This window comes from Urtica dioica, chromosome 8, assembly GCF_054948205.1.
Source record: "Urtica dioica subsp. dioica isolate 48M chromosome 8, U.dioica_male_clone48M_v1_H2, whole genome shotgun sequence".
NCBI lineage: Eukaryota > Viridiplantae > Streptophyta > Magnoliopsida > Rosales > Urticaceae > Urtica > Urtica dioica.
In genome coordinates, this window is record NC_142763.1 from 2,271,108 (window position 1) to 2,290,777 (window position 19,670).

Consider the following 19,670-nt stretch of genomic DNA (forward strand, 5'->3'; position numbering starts at 1 on the left):
GTGAATTTACAGCGGCAGAATAGATGTAACTCTCACGTTAACATTGAACCATTATAAGTTTTATGTTTATTTTTTATTTTTCGTCTTTTGAGTTGAGAGGGTTTTCTAAATACCGTACACATATATGTAAATATCAATTTTACATTCTGTCCATATATTTTTTTTAATGACAGATAGTTTGATTACTTTTCTTCTTATGGTCTAAAGTGGGTTATTCGCATGCCCATCATAACACGCCAAATATTATATATGCTATTCTTCAATTTCAATAATCGAAATTCTTTAATTTTCTATATTCCAGTTTTTCCACACTTTAATTTATAAACGCTCTAGAAAACACCCGGCAACAACACTGGTTTTGACCTAGCTGCCTTTCAACTTTTATTACTTGCCCTGTTTGGTGTTTAACATGGTGGATTTATGAGTGATGGATTATAATCGAAATTCTTTCATTTTCTATATTCCAGTTGTTTTACGCACTTTATTTTATAAACACTCTAGAAAACACCCGGCAACAACACTTGTTTTGACTAGCTGCCTTTCAACTTTTATTACTTGCTTTGTTTATTGTTTAGTAGGGTGAATTTATGAGGGATAGATTATAGTAGATGGATTTGGGTGGATGAAATTTATTTTTTCTTGTTTGATATATAGGAGGGAAAGAATTAGAAGGAAAGTGGGAGAGATTTGAATATGTGAGACCCACCAAAAAACCATTCTCTCATTTTTAGAGGGATAGTTGAAAAAAGAGCATTTTTTTTAATAATAATAACCTTAATAAAAGTATATGACAAAATAATTTGGTATTATATAAAGGTACAAAAGTAAATTTAATACACAAACATTAATTATTATATTCTTTATTTATTTATATCAAAGTACAAATGGATGGATAATAATCTATTCTCTCGTTATAACAATCAAGTTTTGATAAAATTATAATTCATCACTTTCATTTCCTTTGTTTTGTAATCCTACTTAATTTATCCACCAATTTTTCCTTCTTCCTACCAAACAACCCCTAAACACGTTTTTCATAATCATAAATCATTTCACCATTGAAGTTTTTTCTTGTTTTTTTGGGGAAAGTGCGTTCCTAATAAAAGAATGGATTCGCATGGTCAAACTGTTGAATAATGGTATAATACTATGCTTGCTATCATGGGGAAGTGAATAACTCACTTTAGGCAATTAGAAGCAATTTATAAGGAATAAAACTCAATATCTTCATGCTTACTGAATAAACTAAACTAATAATAAAAGCATACATAACTCAAGAAACATGAATTAGGCTATATCTGTGCTCTGTGTCATTTTGTGGTAATCATGAGTATATATCTGAATATTACGAACCAAAAAGGTTAGTCCAGCCGTTTCTGGGTCAATATTTTCATGCTGAGACACTGAAACAAACTATGTTATTTTGATGTGTGTGTGTGTGTGTGTGTTTCGTTATGAACAGAGTACGAGCATAAACCCTCGGGTGTTTATAGTTTGGAAGAAGATGATGAAAAGAAAAGGTCGAGCCACGGGTTGGAGTACATAGAAGAAGGATTCATCCAAGAAAAGAAGTGCGTGGAGTGCAGGTCGTCCATAGCTGAGCACGAGGGTTGCTTCGCCTGCCCGGGCTGCCCCTACACCGCCCACAAAGCGTGCGCTGAGCTGCCCCAGACTATCTCCGGCCACCCAATTGTAGACGCGAGCTTGAAACTCGGCCTCACCACGGCCGAATTGCCGGGTACGTGCCACTACTGCCGGGAAGTCGTGTGTCTCCAGCGCAGGGATCCCTTTTACGTGGCCCTCAGATCCAACTATAATTCCGTGGACGGCTTCGCCATGCACGCCACGTGTGCCCTCATCCCGCTCCCGGCGATGATCAAGTCCGGCAAGTACGTCTGCCACCGCCGCCAGATGTCGCTGCTCGTCGAAGAAGAGGGGACGGCAGGAGGGACTTGCTTCTCGTGCGGGTCCCGGAAGTGGGGCGGCCCGATCTACCGCTGCACGGGTCTGAGTCACTGCAAGATTTTCTTCCACAAGTCTTGCGCGGAGCTTCCGTGGACTGTCGGCCACCCGAGCCACTTTGACGGGGAACACAAACTCGAGCTCAAGGTGGATCGTCCCCAGATGTGCATTAAGTGTAATAGGACTGGCTGCAGGTAAGGGCGAAGCCATATGTGCCTTTAAAAGGGTTTCACCTATTATATTTTGTCTTTCTAGCCATAGTTCTCCCAAAAACTAAAATAATTAGCAAACTAATCAATTAAAAAGAGAGGAATTTCTAATTAGCCAACGTTTTGTAAATTTTAAGTAAATAGTCAATATTTTCTAAGTTTTAGATAAATAGACAATGTTTTGATAAGATTTTTTAGTCAATTTCGCGTGTAAATATTAGGTCATGACTATTTATCAAAAGTTTACTAAATGACGAACCAAAACTGTAAATAAGGTTATATATCTAATGGCCCATAATTTTATATATGTATATATCTAATTTTTACGACAAAAGTTTTGACTCTACCACTTCCTGCAGGCACGTCTACTACTGCGAGAGGAGATCTACCGAAGAGTACTGCAAGGAGTTTGTGTTGGGTGCGGAATGCATGTTCCAAAGCACGAGCCTGCGGCCGAGCCGCCTCATGACGAGCCACGAGCACGAGCTTCTCTTGGTGGAGAGCCGCCCCATGACTTTCGGCTGCGACGCCTGTCGAAAGTCTCATGACACCACCAGCGGCGAGAATATCGCAGTCGAAGTGCAGCGCACGTGGGACGTATCGTTCCGATGCACTCAGTGTGTGATGCAGCGGAGGATTCAAAGATAGGAGATTGATTTAATAAAAACCAAAATAAAAAGTAACGTAACCGGATAGTCGAACTTGATCGTTGATTCGCGCACGAATAACCGATCGAAGAACCTTCCTTCGCCTATTGATTCGCTCGTGAATGCTAGACTCGGGGCATCCAATCACCGTTGATTCGCGCACGAATGCCGGTTTTCGGGCATCAACTCGGAGCTCGCTCACGACGCTCGGATTTGGGAGAAACACTCAAGTTTCAATTTTTCATTTCATCAAAAAATCTATCCATTACAAAATAGGTGCTCATGATTTATAAATGCATCAAGAGACTTTTCATAATCTAAAACTGAAAATTAATGCATAAATTAAATCTACTTAATACAATAATAAAAGCTATAATTAAATTAATTGAGAAGAACACAAAACGTCATTTTGAAAGCCTAAACGTCAGAATTCGGCTTAAATCCCGAGACCCCACTATGTGGGTCTTGTTTACTAGGTTGATTCCACTCAGAAAACACTACTCTTTTGTCCGTTTCGGTGATCTCAACATTCTTGAAACTATAGCCCAGTTTGCCCTGCATCAGTGTGTGTTTAACCTCCATTTCCTGTGCGGTCCGCTGCCTTCTGCGGTTAAATATGAATTCCACATACACCCTCTCCGTCTCGTAGATATGCACATCGATGATGAATCTGGAGAGTACTGTTGCGACGTTTGTGAGGAGGATCGAGATCCGCAGTTCCGCGTTTATCTTTGCGCTGACTGCAAATTCGTTGCCCACTTACACTGCATGTTTGGTGAGGTACATTTCTTGCACACTTTATTTCAATTTTATCTTTAAAAGAAAAAAGAAACCCCTCGAAATTATTCTTTATTTTTTTTTTCTTTCAATTTTTCATTCGTTGGTACAATCACGCATATAGTGTATAATTTGATTACATTAAACATTTAAGCACAAATTACAAACAAATCCCTTAAACTTCAATAATGAAGATATTTCTCTAATTTTCGGGATTGAACTCAAACTCTCACACAAGGGAAGAGTATAGTGCTACCCAAACTAGAGGTTGGGGTCTTAGAAATTGGTCTTTATTATGTGTTTATGAAATTAGTAGTTATTTGGCTCTTTTATCCATCACAGGTTAAGAAGTTACTAAAAGAAGAAAACACTACAAATGTTGACTTCAAGATCTTGGGAGAAAGCTCGCCCAATGGAAGCACAGAACTCGAAAGCCTAATAATACGGACAGAGTGGACTTTTCGTGATCTATTTGATGGAAATGAAAGCTACAGTTTCGGATTCCTTGAGTCATCAATACAGAGAGCATGTAGACGCTTCATGACTCTTCTTAATTACAGCATTAAAGAGTTTAAAATTGTAGATGTCGAAATTGTCGAAGACCTTTTCCATTTGAACCCTACCAAATTTTCTAACCTGTGCTCGTATATCTCTACTGAACACATGAATACATACTTTTATTACTTATTGGATAACAAGTATAAGAGCATGAAGCTTGTGGATGTTCGAGGTTACATGGTCCCTTGGGCTTTGGCTTCTGATCTAAAAATGTTGCTCCACAAATACGGCGATCTGTGCGGGGACTCGACTATGAGTCCTAAAAGGAAGAGCATCACCGCTACTCTGTTATGCGCAATGGTGAATAAAATGCGATACACTATGGCTCAAGACATGACCATAGATGATGTCAAGGTTTGGCTTGCTATATCAGACTCCACTAAAAAGACAGCGGGCTTCAAAGTAAAGGAGTGTGATTGTTTTGAAGAAGCTGTCATGACTACTTTCCTTGGGTTCGAAGCGATTAAGTTCAAGACAGAGGCCAAGAAAAGCGTAGACCTCAAGATTGCGGAATTAGAGTCCGAGTTGGAGAGATGGAAAGGGAAACGCGAGAAGCTCAAAGAGATTGAGTCTACGAAGTCTGATTTCATGACGCAGTGTTTGCGTAGAGCCTCGGGATCGAAATGGAAGACTGTCTATAAGCTATTCTAATTTCAAACTTGAAGTTTTTTTTTATTGTGTTTTCTTTGTCATCGTCCCTTCTTGTTTTGTATTGTATACAAAGAGCGTGTGTGATTTCTCTTTTATTTCGCGTGTACAACATGAACAAAGATTTCTATGGATAAATTATATAATGTCTAGATAAAAAAATAAATAAAGTGAAATTAGAGGCAACAACTAAAGTATGATTGGTGGGTACCAAGTTATTTATGTTGGTTGATCATGTTAACAGATTTGTAAGTAGACTATAATTCTAATAAAATAAAATAAAAAATTCCTTACCTCTAAATTAAATTAAAGTTATATTTTGGCATTCCTCCCGCAAGGAGGAGATGAAAAAGAAAAAGACGAAACATACAAAATCGTGAAATAACTCTAAAACCGGAATTTACCGTACCAGTGTTGGTAGAGAATCTCGTCATGGGAAAATTCGACCCGACCCAATTAAAAACTTCATAAAAACCGGGGTTTACAGTGAGAAAACAATGGTTTACCGCAATTCTATATAGATATAAATAAAATAAATATAAATAAAAAATATAAGTTATGAAAACATATTTTATATTTATTTATTATGGAAAATTTACCGGTTTTTTTCCTGTTAAATCCACAGGTTACCCTTGTGGTAAGGGGTATGTCCATAAAATTTGAGTTCTGGCACGATAACGTTTAACGGTATTTCAAACCTTGGTATGGATGAATGAAAAATTGTAAAATAAAAAGATAAAAAATAATTTTTGAGGGTTTTTTTTTCTTCTTTAAAGGAGAAATTTGAAATAAAATGTGCAAGAAATGTACCTCACCAAACAGGCAGTGTATGTGGGCAACGAATTTGCAGTCAGCACAATGATAAACACGGAACTGCGGATCTCGATCCTCCTCACAGACGTCGCAACAGTACTCCCCGGAGTCATCTTCGATGTGCTTATCTATGAGACGGAGAGGGTGTATGTGGAATTCATATTTAACCGCAGAAGGCAGCGGACCGCACAGAAAATGGTAGTTTCTCACGCACTCTCTGCACCGGAATGCAACGTTCCTTGTGCGCTGCACTTCGACGCCGCCGATGCCGTGGAACTTCCAACAACCATCGCAGCGGAAAGTCGCGGGGTGGTTCTCCACCAAGAAAAGCTCGTGCTCGTGGCTCGTTATGAGATGGCCCCGCCGCAGGCTCGTGCTTTGGAACATGCATTCCGCCCCCAACACGAACTCCTTGCATCCCCACCTGCAGTGGTAGACGTGCCTGCAGGAAGTGGCCGAGCCAGAACTTTTGTCATAAAAATTAGATATATATATATATATATATATATATATATATATATATATATATAAATAATTAGCAAACTATGCCACTAAAATTAGAGAAATTTCTAAATAGCTAACATTTTGTAAGTTTTCGATAAATAGCCAATTTGTAATATTTGTCCATATGCAATAGTGTAAATATTGTTCATATGCAATAAAAAAAAAGTTGGCTAAATGACAAATTAAAAAAATTAAGCAGTTACCTGATTTTTTTGATAAAAAATAATTGTGAATATAGTTATTTACCAAAAATTTATTAAAAATGTGAATAAAGCGATATTAAATTATTTTATTTTTGGGGAGATCTAGGGCTAGAAAGACAAAATATATTTGGTGACTAATAATCATGTAGTGGCTTCGCCCTTGCCTGCAGCCCGTCCTATTACACTCACTGCACATCTGGGGACGATCCACCTTGAGCTCGAGTTTGTGATCCCCGTGGTTCGGGTGGCCGATAATCCACGGAAGCTCCACGCAAGACTTGTGGAAGAAAATCTTGCAGTGACTCGCTCCGGTGCAGCGGTAGACCGGGCCGCCCCACCTCCGGGACCCGCACGAGAAACACTCTCCTGCTGTAGTCCCCTCTTCTTCGACGAGCGACATCTGGCGGCGGTGGCAGACGTACTTGCCGTAGCCGCCGCCGGACTTGATCATCGCCGGAAGAGGGATGAGGGCACACGTGGCGTGCATGGCGAAGCCGGTCCCGTAATCATATTCGATGGCCCCGTAAAAGCGATCCCTGCTCTGGAGGTGCACGAGTTCCCGGCAGTAGTGGCACTGCATAAACTGCACGTCGCCCTTGGTGTGGCCGAGTACCAGCCTCACATCTACGATTGGGTGACCGGAGATTGCCAGGGGCAGCTCAGCGCACGCTTTGTGGGCGGTGTAGGGGCAGCCCGGGCAGGCGAAGCAACCCTCGTGCTCAGCTATGGACGACCTGCACTTCGCGCACTTCTTTTCTTGGATGAATCCTTCTTCTATGTATTCCAACCCGTGGCTCGACCTTTTCTTTTCATCATCTTCTTCCAAACGATAAACACCCCGGTCTTCATGTTCGTACTCTGTTCATAACGAAACACACACACACACACACGTCAAAATAACATAATTTGCTTTTTTTTTTCTGGATTTTTTTTTTTAATTTTTTTTTTAATTTTTTTTTTTTTTTTTTTTTTTTTTTTTATGTTCTGGTGGTTTACTCAGTGTCTCAGCATGAAAATATTGACCCAGGAACTGCTGAACTAACCTTGTGTGCTCAGATACATACGCTCATATTTTTCGATATCGGACGCCAATCTCTTGAATGCCATTTTTGTCGTCAGCAAATGACACAGAACACAGATATGGCCTAACTCATGTTTCTTGAGTTATATACATGATTTTATTTAGTAAGCATGAAGATATTGAGTTTTATTCCTTATAAATGGATTGCTTCTAATTGCCTAAAGTAAGCTATTCACTTCCCCCATGATAGCGAGCAAAGTATTATACCATTATTCAACAGTTTGACCGTACGTGCGAGTTTTTTCTTTTATTAGAAACGCACTTTTCCCAAAAATAGGAAAAAAGAAAAACGTCAATGGTGAAATGATTTATGATTATGAAAATGTGTCGTTTCCTTTAAGTAATAAAAGTTGAAAGGCAGCTAGTCACTCAAAACCAGTGTTGTTGCCGGTGTTTTCTTCAGCGTTTATAAAATCAAGTGCGGAAAAAAACTGAAATATAGAAAAAGAAAGAATAAGAATAGCTATATACTTAGCGTGTTATGATGGGCAAGCGAATAACTCACTTTAGACCATAAGAAGCAAATAATCAAATTATCTCTCAATAATAAAAAAAAAAAATTCAAATTACCGACAGAAAGTAAAAGTGATATTTACATATATATGTACGGAATGTATCATTTGGTAGCGCTGAGCTGCCGGGGACAACCTGGCACTGGAGCCGAAATTTATCCTTTACTTACATCAAAATATAAAACAACTTGATTTAATACATAAAAAAAAAAAAATTAATTACCGTAGCCACAGCCGAAACCACGATCTCGTGAACGCACGGGTGCCACGGAAACGCTGTCCTCGACGAGGTGCGGCGCACACGAGGCATGTCATTCCGGTGCACGGAGTGTGTATACAACTTCCATTTCATTTGCGGTCCGTTGCCTTCTACGGTTAAATTTGAATTCCACATCCATCCTCTGTGCCTCGTGGATTTGCTCATCGAAGATGGGTCCGGGGAGTATACAGAGAGCGTGTGTGATCTCTCTTTTATTTCGCGTGTACAACATGTGAACAAAGATTTCTATGGATAAAATATATAATGTCATGAATTAAAAAAAAAAAATTAATTGAAATTAGAGGCAACAACTAAAGTATGATTGGTTTGGGTACCAAGTTACCTATGATGGTTGATCATGTTAACAGATTTGTAAGTATACAACGATTCTAATATAAAAATATATATATATATATATATATATATATATATATATTTTTCCTTACCTCTAAATTAAATGAGAGTTATATTATGTTTGGCGTTCCTTCCACAATGAGGAGTGAAAATATTAAAAGAAAACGAAGAGGAAGAAATCTTTCGCAAAAAAAAAAAAAAAGAAAAAAAAGAAAAAAAAAAGGAAATGTTAGCTGCTTAAGAATCCAAGAAAGGAAATATAATTAGGTCATTGATATTAGTTTTTAGCTCAAATTATCAGGTCATCAAACTATTTTTTTCAACTAACTTGTGTAAGGCTCTTCAACAAGGCTCAGTCCATGAATTTGTGACTCCGACAAACAACTATGTCATGTTAGACTATTATAAATTGAGGATTGACCCAGTAAATCAACACGGGTCTTAAAAAGTTGTCAGATAAAGTCATTCCTCATAAGATTGTTCATGTTCAAATGTGCTTTACTTTAGAATTCTCAAATGACGCGTTTCGTAAGAGAAATTTTATTTTTCTACACCTCATAACTATAAAAAAAAATTCATGGTTAGACTTTATAGTTACCAACTTCCGGAAATGGATTTTTGTCACTTTTTTTTACAAATATATCCCTCTAAACTAGGGGTGGCAATTCGGGTCACGTGTCGTGTTCGTGTCGTGTCCTATTCGTTTTCATGTATTTTTTGACAGACCCAAACCCGACCCATTTATTAATCGTGTCTAGGAGCAAAACCCAAACCCGACCCACTATGTTTTTGTCAAACCCAGACCCAACCCATTAAGACCCATTTATTAATCGTGTCTTAATGGACCATGTAACCCACGAACTCACTTAGACCCACAAACCCATTTAGACCACTAAACCCGTTTGAACACGTGAATCGGTTTAGGCCCTTACACATGTTTATTTCAAAATATTAAAATTCTCTAAATCAAATTAATTAAAAAATTAGTCATAATAAGTAATTAATAAAAATACTCCATATAATCAACTAAACCACCAACATAATATTTGTAATACAAAAGAGAAGTTCAAACACAATCTTTCAACAAACAATGTATCTCCAACAGATCATTAACTAGAGATTATTCTATGTAAAGTGGATACACTTCACTTATAATTTGTATTGTATATAATATTTATTCTTATAATTTAATTTGATAGTTGTTTTTAATATTTTAACTGGGTCATTACGGGTTTGATCGTGTTTACCCATTTAATATTCGTGTCTAATCGGGTCCCAATGGGTTGTCGTGTTCGTGTCGTGTTCACCCGTTATTTAATCGTGTTAATCGTGTTCGACACGGATAGATCCAGATCCATTTTAGGTCGACCCAAACCCATTTAAACCGTGTCGTAACCGTGCCGTGTCTCGTGTCCGGCCCAAATTGCCACCCCTACTCTAAACTTAATAAACGACTTCAAACTCAATCCTCCTCTCATTCCATTCTCTAACTCTCTTATTCTCTCTCGTGAAATGTGACCTTTGACAAGTTTTTTGGACGAAAATAAAATTTCTTAAAAAATCATTTATTTTATAATCTATTATAAAAGAACATATTGAATTTTATCTGATTTTATCAAAATTCATCGGATTTTATGGAATTTCTTTCGATGATGATTAATATTGAGATTTAGTGGCGTTATGTTTTATGTTCGAGTTTTCTGCTATAGCTATTAGTTACTAGTTATTATTTTCAGCGTTTCAGTTTATTGTCTTTTTTTTTTCTTTTATAAACGGAGTGTTTAGTGTTGTTACATTTGTTATTGGAGCTTATTTTTTTTTACTGCAAGTTTGTTCGACATGATGTCTTGCAACATGTTTCAGGATATGTTGACATCTTTCCACGCGTTTGGGTAGGAAAAATGAGAAATTGTCTCATTTATCACCAATTTCATAATATTTTCTCACTTTCCACCAAAAGACTAATTTAGCCAAAAATGTCACCGATATATCAACAATGTTGACATCTAATAGTGAAGGGTAAATATTGATGTCAACATTGTTGACATAGATGGTGGTATTTTGGGAGAAATTGCCTAATTTGCCACCAATTTCACAATATTTTCCCACTTTCCACCAAAAAATTAATTTTTCTCAAAATACCACCATCATGTTTGCCCTTCACTATTAGTATTAGATGTCAACATTGTTGACATAGATGTCAACATTGTTAACATAGAAGTGGCATTTTGGGAAAAATTAGCGTTTTGGTGAAAAGTGAGAAAATGTTATGAAATTGGTGGCAAATTAGGCAATTTCTCGTATTTTTTGCCAAATTATTCTTTTGGTGGAAAGTGAGAAAATATTATGAAATTTGTGACAAATTGAGCAATTTCTCTAGGAAAAATTTGACGTAAAGACTAAAGATGATAAAAATAAAATTTTGAATATTAAAAATACAAAAAATAAAAGTTCGTGTATCACATTGATACAATAGCCATATTATAGGAGGTAATGATGTAATTTATTTTAAGAGAAATTGTCTAATTTGCCATCAATTTCATAACATTTTCTCACTTTCCACCAAAATGCTAATTTTTCCCAAAATGTCACTATCTATTAACTTGTTGGTGGAAAGTGAAAAAATGTTATGAAATCGATGGCAAATTAAACGATTCCTCTTATTTTAAATCATTTCACCATTGACGTTTTTCTTTTTTTCTTATTGGGAAAAGTGCGTTTCTAATAAAAGAAAGGATTCGCACGGTCAAACTGTTGAATAATGGTATAATACTTTGCTTGCTATCATGGGGAAGTGAATAACTCACTTTAGGCAATTAGAAGCAATCCATTTATAAGGAATAAAACTCAATATCTTCATGCTTACTAAATAAAAGCATGTATATAACTAAAGAAACATGAATTAGGCTATATCTGTGTTCTGTGTCATTTGCTGTGACAAAAATGGGAATCAGATCAATCTACGAGTCTATGTATCTGAACGAAAAAGGTTAGTCCAGCAGCTCCTGGGTCAATATTTTCATGCTGAGACACTGAGTAAACGAGAATATAAAAAAAAAAAAAAAGAATTATGTTATTTTGATGTGTGTGTTTCGTCGTGAACAGAGTACGAGCATAAACACTGGGGTGTTTATAGTTTGGAAGAAGATGATGAAAAGAAAAGGTCAAGCCACGGGTTGGAGTACATAGAAGAAGGATTCATCCAAGAAAAGAAGTGCGTGGAGTGCAAGTCGTCCATAGCGGAGCACGAAGGTTGCTTCGCCTGCCCGGGCTGCCCCTACACCGCCCACAAAGCGTGCGCAGAGCTGCCCCAGACAATCTCCGGCCACCCAATTGTAGATGTGACGTCGAAACTCTTCCTCACGGAGAGCCAGCCATTTTTGCCGGAACATCAGTGCCACTACTGCCGGGAAGTCATGCGCCTTCGGAGCGGGGATCCCTTTTACGGGGCCATCGGATCCAACTATAGTCCCGTGACCGGCTTCGCCATGCACGCCACGTGTGCCCTCGTCCCGCTTCCGGCAATGATCAAGTCCGGCGGCGGCAATGGCAAGTATGTCTGCCACCGCCGCCAGATGTCGCTCGTCGAAGAAGAGGGGACTACAGCAGGAGAGTGTTTCTCGTGCGGGTCCCGGAGGTGGGGTGGCCCGGTCTACCGCTGCACCGCAGCGAGTCACTGCAAGATTTTCTTCCACAAGTCTTGCGCGGAGCTTCCGTGGACTATCGGCCACCCGAACCACTTTGACGGGGAACACAAACTCGAGCTCAAGGTGGATCGTCCCCAGATGTGCAGTGAGTGTGATAGGACGGGCTGCAGGCAAGGGCATATACCCTCTATTTTTGTCACCTATTATATTTTGTCTTTCTAGCCCTAGCTCTCCCAAAAACAAACAAAAAATTATATATGTATATATCTAATTTTTAGGGTCCATTAGATAAATAGCAACATTTATAGTTTGACATTCTTAAACAGCCAACGTTTCGTAAATTTTAGATAAATAGCCACTGTTATATATTTACAGATATAAATCTTAAATAAATAGTGTCACTTCCATTTATTAGGTCATGTCATCTTATGGATATTTATTTAAGATTTAGAAAACGTTGGCTATATAGCAATTTCAAACGTTTTAATTGATTATTTACCTAATTTTTTGTGATTTTTATGACAAAAGTTCTGGCTCTACCACTTCTTGCAGGCACGTCTACTACTGCGAGAGGAGATCTACGGAAGAGTACTGCAAGGAGTTCGTTTTGGGGGCGGAATGCATGTTCCAAAGCACGAGCCTGCGGCCGGGCCGCCTCATGACGAGCCACATGCACGAGCTTTTCTTGGTGGAGAGCCACCCCGCGACTTTCCGCTGCCATGGCTGTGGGAAGTACCACGGCACCGGCGGCATCGAAGTGCAGCGCACGAGGGATGTTTCGTTCCGGTGCAGAGAGTGCGTGTTTAACCTCCATTTCCTGTGCGGTCCGCTGCCTTCTGCTGTTAAATATGAATTCCACGTTCACCCTCTCCGTCTCGTAGATAAGCACATCGAAGATGACTCCGGGGAGTACTGTTGCGACGTCTGTGAGGAGGATCGAGATCCGCGGTTCCGTGTTTATCTCTGTGCTGACTGCAAATTCGTTGCCCACATACACTGCCTGTTTGGTGAGGTACATTTCTTGCACACTTTCTTTCATATGCCCTCAAAAATTATTCTTTTTTTTTTTTTTTTTACAATTTTTCATTCATTCATACAACCACATATATGTGTATAATCTGACTATATTGAATATTTAAACACAAATTACAAAGAAATCTTTTGAACATCAATAATGAAGATATTTCTCCATTGATTTGAATTGAACCCAAGCTCTCGCACAATAGAAAGATATAGTGCTTACCCAAACTAGAGGTGGAGTGGTCTTAAAAATTAGTCTTGATTATGTGTTTATTAGATTAGTAGTTTGGTTCTTTTATTCATCACAGGTTATGTAGTTACTAAAAGAAGAAAGATATAGTGCTACCCAAACTAGGGGTGGAGTCTTAGAAATTAGTCTTTATTATGTGTTTATTAAATTAGTAGTTTGGCTCTTTTATTCATCACAGGTTATGAAGTTACTAAAAGAGGAAAACAATACAAATGTTGAGTTCAAGATCTTGGGAGAAAGCTCGCCAAATGGAAGCACAGAACTCCAAAGCTTAACAGTACAGGAGTGGACTTTTAATGATCTAACTTATGGACATGGAGGATTATTGTTCCATGAGTCATACTCTTCAAGAGAAGAGAAGGTATTTAATGACCAATGTAGACGCCTCATGACTATTCTTAATTACAACATGAAAGAGCATAAAATTGTAGATGTCAATATTGCCGAAGACCTTTTCCATTTGAACCCTACAAACTTTTCTGACCTGTGCTCGTATATCTCAACCAAAGACACGACTACATACTTCTTAGACTTCTTGGATGACAAGTATATGAAAATGAAGGTCGTGGATGTTCGAGGTTACATGGTCCCTTGGGCTTTGGCTTCTGATCTAAAAATGTTGCTCCACAAATACGGCGATCTGTGCGGGGACTCGACTCTTGATCCTCGGTTGAAGAGCGCTGCGGCTACTTTTTTTTTAATATTATTCAATAAAAATAATATTTGTGACACTGTTGTCTATTTCAGGGTATAATTTCGTCATTTTAGTTAAACAGAGGGTATGAACTCGACATTTTTGAAAACCGAGGGTTAAACTCGACATTTCACTAAAACACAGGGTATAAATGTGTTATTTTCCCTTGTTTTGAAGAAGCTGTCATGACTACTTTCCTTGGGTTCGAAGCGATTAAGTTCAAGACAGAGGCCAAGAAAAGCGTAGACCTCAAGATTGCGGAATTAGAGTCCGAGTTGGAGAGATGGAAAGGGAAACGCGAGAAGCTCGAAGAGATTGAGTCTACAAAGTCTGATTTCATGACGCAGTGTTTGCGTAGAGCCCCGGGATCGAAATGGAAGACTGTCTATAAGCTATTCTAATTTCATCTTGAAGTTTTTTTACTGTGTTTTCTTTGTCATCGTCCCTTCTTGTTTTGTATCCAACTTCTTGTTTTGTATTGTATACAGAGAGCGTGTGTGATTTCTCTTTTATTTCGCGTGTACAACATGTGAACAAAGATTTCTATGGATAAATTATATAATGTCTAGATAAAAAAAAAAAAAAAAAAAAAAAAAAAAAAAAAAAAAATTAAAGTGAAATTAGAGGCAATATGATTGGTAGGTACTAAGTTATTTATGTTGGTTGATCATGTTAACAGATTTGTAAGTATACTATGATTCTAATAAAATAAAATAAAAAATTCCTTACCTCTAAATTAAATTTAAGTTATATTTTGGCATTCCTCCCACAAGGAGGAGATGAAAAAGAAAATGAAAAGAAATAAATCTATCGCAACTAAAAAAAAAAGGAAATATTTTGTTGCTCAAGAATCCAAGAAAGGGGATATTAGGTCATTGATATTAGTTTTTAGCTTAAATTATCAGGTCATTAAACTATTTTTCAACTAACTTGTGTAAAAGCTCTTCAATGAGGCTCAGCCCATGAATGTGTGACTCCGCATTCCGCAAACAACTATGTCACGTTAGCGGTTAGGCTATTTCTAAAAAAAAAAATTCATTTTAAACCCTAAAGCTTTCCTCCACAAGCAAGCTTCCAGTAGGAAAGGAGGAACACCGAAATCCTCTTAAGTACCTTCCCAGCTCAACCTCTTATCAGTCTTTTGACAAAGTTTGTCTGATCCATTCCACTTATTCATTCAAACTTACTTATAATTAATTAGATATTTTACATGAATAAAACCCTTGCATGATAACAAACCCAAAAAACAGTTCAAGTTTACATAAAATAAGCAAGACAATCATAATCAATTCAAACGCAAGAATATTAAATAAATAATAATCAAGTCATAGTTCATTATAAAGAATGATCCTTTATTAATTTAAAAAATATTTTAGGGATAATAATCATAATCAATTTAGTATTTAGGGATAATTTTAATATTTTATTTAGGATTTGCTCATCATCTGATCTAAATAATGAATAAATTTTGAGATATTTTTAATTAATCTTGATGAATTTAATTTAAATATTTTTATAATAAGATATTTTATATACAATTTATTTATTTTCGACCACCCTCGACTTTAACTCCTAGTTCCGTCTCTGGTCGGCACAGTGGTAAACCCAGAACTACGGATCTCGATCTTCCTCACGGAGATCACAGCAATAGCCCCCGGACTCATCTTCGATGAGCGAATCCACGAGGCACACTTTAGCCGCAGAAGGCAACGGACTACAAATGAAATGGAAGTTGTATACGCACTCCGTGCACCGGAATGACATGCTCCGCGTGAGCCACACGTCGTCGAGGACAGCGTTTCCGTGGCACCCGTGCGTTCACGAGATCGTGGTTTCGGCTGTGGCTACGGTAATTAATTTTTTTTTTTTTTTTATGTATTAAATCAAGTTGTTTTATATTTTGATGTAAGTAAAGGATAAATTTCGGCTCCAGTGCCAGGTTGTCCCCGGCAGCTCAGCGCTACCAAATGATACATTCCGTACATATATATGTAAATATCACTTTTACTTTCTGTCGGTAATTTGAATTTTTTTTTTTTTTTAATATTGAGAGATAATTTGATTATTTGCTTCTTATGGTCTAAAGTGAGTTATTCGCTTGCCCATCATAACACGCTAAGTATATAGCTATTCTTATTCTTTCTTTTTCTATATTTCAGTTTTTTTCCGCACTTTATTTTATAAACGCTGAAGAAAACACCGGCAACAACACTGGTTTTGAGTGACTAGCTGCCTTTCAACTTTTATTACTTAAAGGAAACGACACATTTTCATAATCATAAATCATTTCACCATTGACGTTTTTCTTTTTTCCTTTTTTTTTGGGAAAAGTGCGTTTCTAATAAAAGAAAAAACTCGCACGTACGGTCAAACTGTTGAATAATGGTATAATACTTTGCTCGCTATCATGGGGGAAGTGAATAACTCACTTTAGTCATTTAGAAGCAATCCATTTATAAGGAATAAAACTCAATATCTTCATGCTTACTAAATAAAAGCATGTATATAACTCAAGAAACATGAGTTAGGCTATATCTGTGTTGTGTGTCATTTTCTGGCGACAAAAATGGGAATCAGAACAAGCGATTACCCTGAGTATCTGATAAAAAAAGGTTAGTCCAGCAGTTCCTGGGTCAATATTTTCATGCTGAGACACTGAGTAAACCAGAACATAAAAATCAAAATCAAAATCCAGAAAAAAAAATTAAAAAAAAAAAGCAAATTATGTTATTTTGACGTGTGTGTGTTTCGTTATGAACAGAGTACGAACATGAAGACGGGGGTGTTTATCGTTTGGAAGAAGATGATGAAAAAAAAAGGACGAGCCACGGATTGGAATACATAGAAGAAGGATTCATCCAAGAAAAGAAGTGCGTGGAGTGCAAGTCGTCCATAGCGGAGCACGAAGGTTGCTTCGCCTGCCCGGGCTGCCCCTACACCGCCCACAAAGCGTGCACTGAGCTGCCCATGTTTATCTCCGGCCACCCAATCGTAGATGTGAGGCTGGTACTCGGCCGCACTAGGGGCAGCGTGCAGTTTATGCAGTGCCACTACTGCCGGGAACAAGTGCGCCTGCAGAGCGGGGATCGCTTTTACGGGGCCATCGACTATGATTACGGGACCGGCCTCGTCTTGCATGCCACGTGTGCCCTCATCCCACTTCCGGCGATGATCAAGTCCGGCGGCAGCGACGGCAAGTACGTCTGCCACCGCCGCCAGATGTCGCTCGTCGAAGAAGAGGGGACTACAGCAGGAGAGTGTTTCTCGTGCGGGTCCCGGAGCTGGGGCAGCCCGGTCTACCGCTGCACCGGAGCGAGTCACTGCAAGATTTTCTTCCACAAGTCTTGCGCGGAGCTTCCGTGGATTATCGACCACCCGAAACACTTTTACGGGAAACACAAACTCGAGCTCAAGGTGGATCATCCCCAGACGTGCAGTGGGTGTCATAGGACGGGCTGCAGGCAAGGGCGAAGCCACTACATGATTATTAGTCACCAATTATATTGTCTTTCTAGCCCTAGATCTCCCCAAAAATAAAATAATTTAATACAGCTTTATTGCATATGGACAAATATTACAAATTGGCTATTTATCGAAAATTTACAAAAGTTCTGGCTCTACCACTTCCTGCAGGCACGTCTACTACTGCAACTGGGGATGCAAGGAGTTCGTGTTGGGAGCGGAATGCATGTTCCAAAGCACGAGCCTGCGGCGCGGCCACCTCATGACGAGCCACGAGCACGAGCTTTTCTTGGTGGAGGACCGCCCCATGACTTTCGGCTGCCATGGTTGTTGGAAGTTCCACGGCATCGGCGGCGTCGAAGTGCAGCGCACAAGGAACGTTACATTCCGGTGCAGAGTGTGCGTGACAAACTACCATTTCCTGTGCGGTCCGCTGCCTTCTGCTGTTAAATATGAATTCCACGTTCACCCTCTCCGTCTCGTAGATAAGCACATCGAAGATGACTCCGGGGAGTACTGTTGCGACGTCTGTGAGGAGGATCGAGATCCGCGGTTCCGTGTTTATCTCTGTGCTGACTGCAAATTCGTTGCCCACATACACTGCCTGTTTGGTGAGGTACATTTCTTGCACACTTTCTTTCATTTTTATGCTTAAAAGAAAAAAGAAACCCCTCAAAAATTATTCTTTTTTTTTTTTTTTACAATTTTTCATTCATTCATACAACCACACATATGTGTATAATCTGACTATATTGAATATTTAAACACAAATTACAAAGAAATCTTTTGAACATCAATAATGAAGATATTTCTCCATTGATTTGGATTGAACCCAAGCTCTCGCACAAGAGAAAGATATAGTGCTCCCCAAACTAGAGGTGGAGTCTTAGAAATTAGTCTTTATTATGTGTTTATTAAATTAGTAGTTTGGCTCTTTTATTCATCACAGGTTATGAAGTTACTAAAAGAGGAAAACAATACAAATGTTGAGTTCAAGATCTTGGGAGAAAGCTCGCCAAATGAAAGCACAGAACTCCAAAGCTTAACAGTACAGGAGTGGACTTTTAATGATCTAACTTATGGACATGGAGGATTATTGTTCCATGAGTCATACTCTTCAAGAGAAGAGAAAGTATTTAATGACCAATGTAGACGCCTCATGACTATTCTTAATTACAACATGAAAGAGCATAAAATTGTAGATGTCGATATCGCCGAAGACCTTTTCCATTTGAACCCTACAAACTTTTCTGACCTGTGCTCGTATATCTCAACCAAAGACACGACTACATACTTCTTAGACTTCTTGGATGACAAGTATATGAAAATGAAGGTCGTGGATGTTCGAGGTTACATGGTCCCTTGGGCTTTGGCTTCTGATCTAAAAATGTTGCTCCACAAATACGGCGATCTGGGTGGGGACTCGACTCTTGATCCTCGGTTGAAGAGCGCTGCGGCTACTTTGTTATGTGCAATGGTGAATAAAATGCAATACACTATGGCTGAAGACATGAGCATAGAAGATGTCAAGGCTTGGCTTTATACTCTTCAGCGCGCTAAACAGATAGTGGGCTTCAAAGTAAAGGAGTGTGATTGTTTTGAAGAAGCTGTCATGACTACTTTCCTGGGGTTCGAAACGGTTAGGTTCGAGAAAGAGGCCAAGAAAAGCATAGACCTCAAGATTGCGGAATTAAAGTCCGAGTTGGAGAGATGGGAAGGGAAACGCGAGAAGCTCGAAGAGCTTGCGTCTACAAAGTCTGATTTCATCACGCAGTGTTTGCGTAGAGCCTCGGGATCAAAATGGAAGACTGTCTATAAGCTGTTCTAGTTTCAAACTTGAATTTTTTTTTTTTTTTTTAAATTGTGTTTTCTTTGTCGTCGTCCCTTCTTGTTTTGTATCCAACTTCTTGTTTTGTATTATTGTATACAGAGAGCGTGTCTGATTTCTCTTTTATTTCGCGTGTACAACATGTGAACAAAGATTTCTATGGATAAATTATATAATGTCTAGATTAAAGTGAAATTAGAGGCAACAACTAAAGTATGATTGGTGTGGGTACCAATTTATTT

The 19,670-nt window shown here is 38.5% G+C and overlaps 4 protein-coding genes across 4 annotated transcripts; 3 read left to right on the top strand and 1 right to left on the bottom strand.

The window, feature by feature from the left end:
• Window positions 1-1,836: 1,836 nt before the first annotated feature.
• On the top strand, window positions 1,837-4,900 carry LOC149387168 (uncharacterized). The gene is made up of 4 exons (XM_089621682.1): window positions 1,837-2,156; window positions 2,531-2,790; window positions 3,363-3,598; window positions 3,938-4,900. The coding sequence occupies exons 1-4, from the start codon at window positions 1,837-1,839 to the stop codon at window positions 4,802-4,804; spliced, it is 1,683 nt and encodes a 560-aa protein (XP_089477808.1). The 3' UTR covers window positions 4,805-4,900.
• Window positions 4,901-5,493: 593 nt separating this feature from the next.
• LOC149387169 (uncharacterized) lies at window positions 5,494-7,457 on the bottom strand. Its single transcript, XM_089621685.1, has 4 exons — window positions 7,365-7,457; window positions 6,486-7,179; window positions 5,612-6,056; window positions 5,494-5,499 (listed from the first exon to the last, which is right to left on the bottom strand). The coding sequence occupies exons 1-4, from the start codon at window positions 7,426-7,428 to the stop codon at window positions 5,494-5,496; spliced, it is 1,209 nt and encodes a 402-aa protein (XP_089477811.1). The 5' UTR covers window positions 7,429-7,457.
• Window positions 7,458-11,418: 3,961 nt separating this feature from the next.
• On the top strand, window positions 11,419-14,717 carry LOC149387170 (uncharacterized). Its single transcript, XM_089621687.1, has 5 exons — window positions 11,419-11,516; window positions 11,633-12,344; window positions 12,727-13,186; window positions 13,623-14,129; window positions 14,309-14,717. The coding sequence occupies exons 1-5, from the start codon at window positions 11,471-11,473 to the stop codon at window positions 14,537-14,539; spliced, it is 1,956 nt and encodes a 651-aa protein (XP_089477813.1). The 5' UTR covers window positions 11,419-11,470; the 3' UTR covers window positions 14,540-14,717.
• A 1,909-nt stretch (window positions 14,718-16,626) lies between these two features.
• On the top strand, window positions 16,627-19,595 carry LOC149387171 (uncharacterized). Its single transcript, XM_089623797.1, has 4 exons — window positions 16,627-16,750; window positions 16,900-17,599; window positions 17,772-18,216; window positions 18,550-19,595. The coding sequence occupies exons 1-4, from the start codon at window positions 16,705-16,707 to the stop codon at window positions 19,426-19,428; spliced, it is 2,070 nt and encodes a 689-aa protein (XP_089479923.1). The 5' UTR covers window positions 16,627-16,704; the 3' UTR covers window positions 19,429-19,595.
• Window positions 19,596-19,670: the final 75 nt, after the last annotated feature.

Bases quoted from the DNA above. Each gene is read 5' to 3' on its own strand.
- LOC149387168 (XM_089621682.1), top strand. From the start codon at position 1,837: ATGCACGCCACGTGTGCCCTCATCCCGCTCCCGGCGATGATCAAGTCC. The intron at 2,157-2,530 runs GTAAGGGCGAAG...CACTTCCTGCAG, and splicing joins TGTAATAGGACTGGCTGCAG to GCACGTCTACTACTGCGAGA. The intron at 2,791-3,362 runs GTGTGATGCAGC...TTGAAACTATAG, and splicing joins ATCGTTCCGATGCACTCAGT to CCCAGTTTGCCCTGCATCAG.
- LOC149387169 (XM_089621685.1), bottom strand. From the start codon at position 7,428: ATGGCATTCAAGAGATTGGCGTCCGATATCGAAAAATATGAGCGTATG. The intron at 7,180-7,364 runs GTTAGTTCAGCA...CGTTATGAACAG, and splicing joins TATGTATCTGAGCACACAAG to AGTACGAACATGAAGACCGG. The intron at 6,057-6,485 runs GCAAGGGCGAAG...CACTTCCTGCAG, and splicing joins TGTAATAGGACGGGCTGCAG to GCACGTCTACCACTGCAGGT.
- LOC149387170 (XM_089621687.1), top strand. From the start codon at position 11,471: ATGGGAATCAGATCAATCTACGAGTCTATGTATCTGAACGAAAAAG. The intron at 11,517-11,632 runs GTTAGTCCAGCA...CGTCGTGAACAG, and splicing joins TATGTATCTGAACGAAAAAG to AGTACGAGCATAAACACTGG. The intron at 13,187-13,622 runs GTACATTTCTTG...TATTCATCACAG, and splicing joins TACACTGCCTGTTTGGTGAG to GTTATGAAGTTACTAAAAGA.
- LOC149387171 (XM_089623797.1), top strand. From the start codon at position 16,705: ATGGGAATCAGAACAAGCGATTACCCTGAGTATCTGATAAAAAAAG. The intron at 16,751-16,899 runs GTTAGTCCAGCA...CGTTATGAACAG, and splicing joins TGAGTATCTGATAAAAAAAG to AGTACGAACATGAAGACGGG. The intron at 17,600-17,771 runs GCAAGGGCGAAG...CACTTCCTGCAG, and splicing joins TGTCATAGGACGGGCTGCAG to GCACGTCTACTACTGCAACT.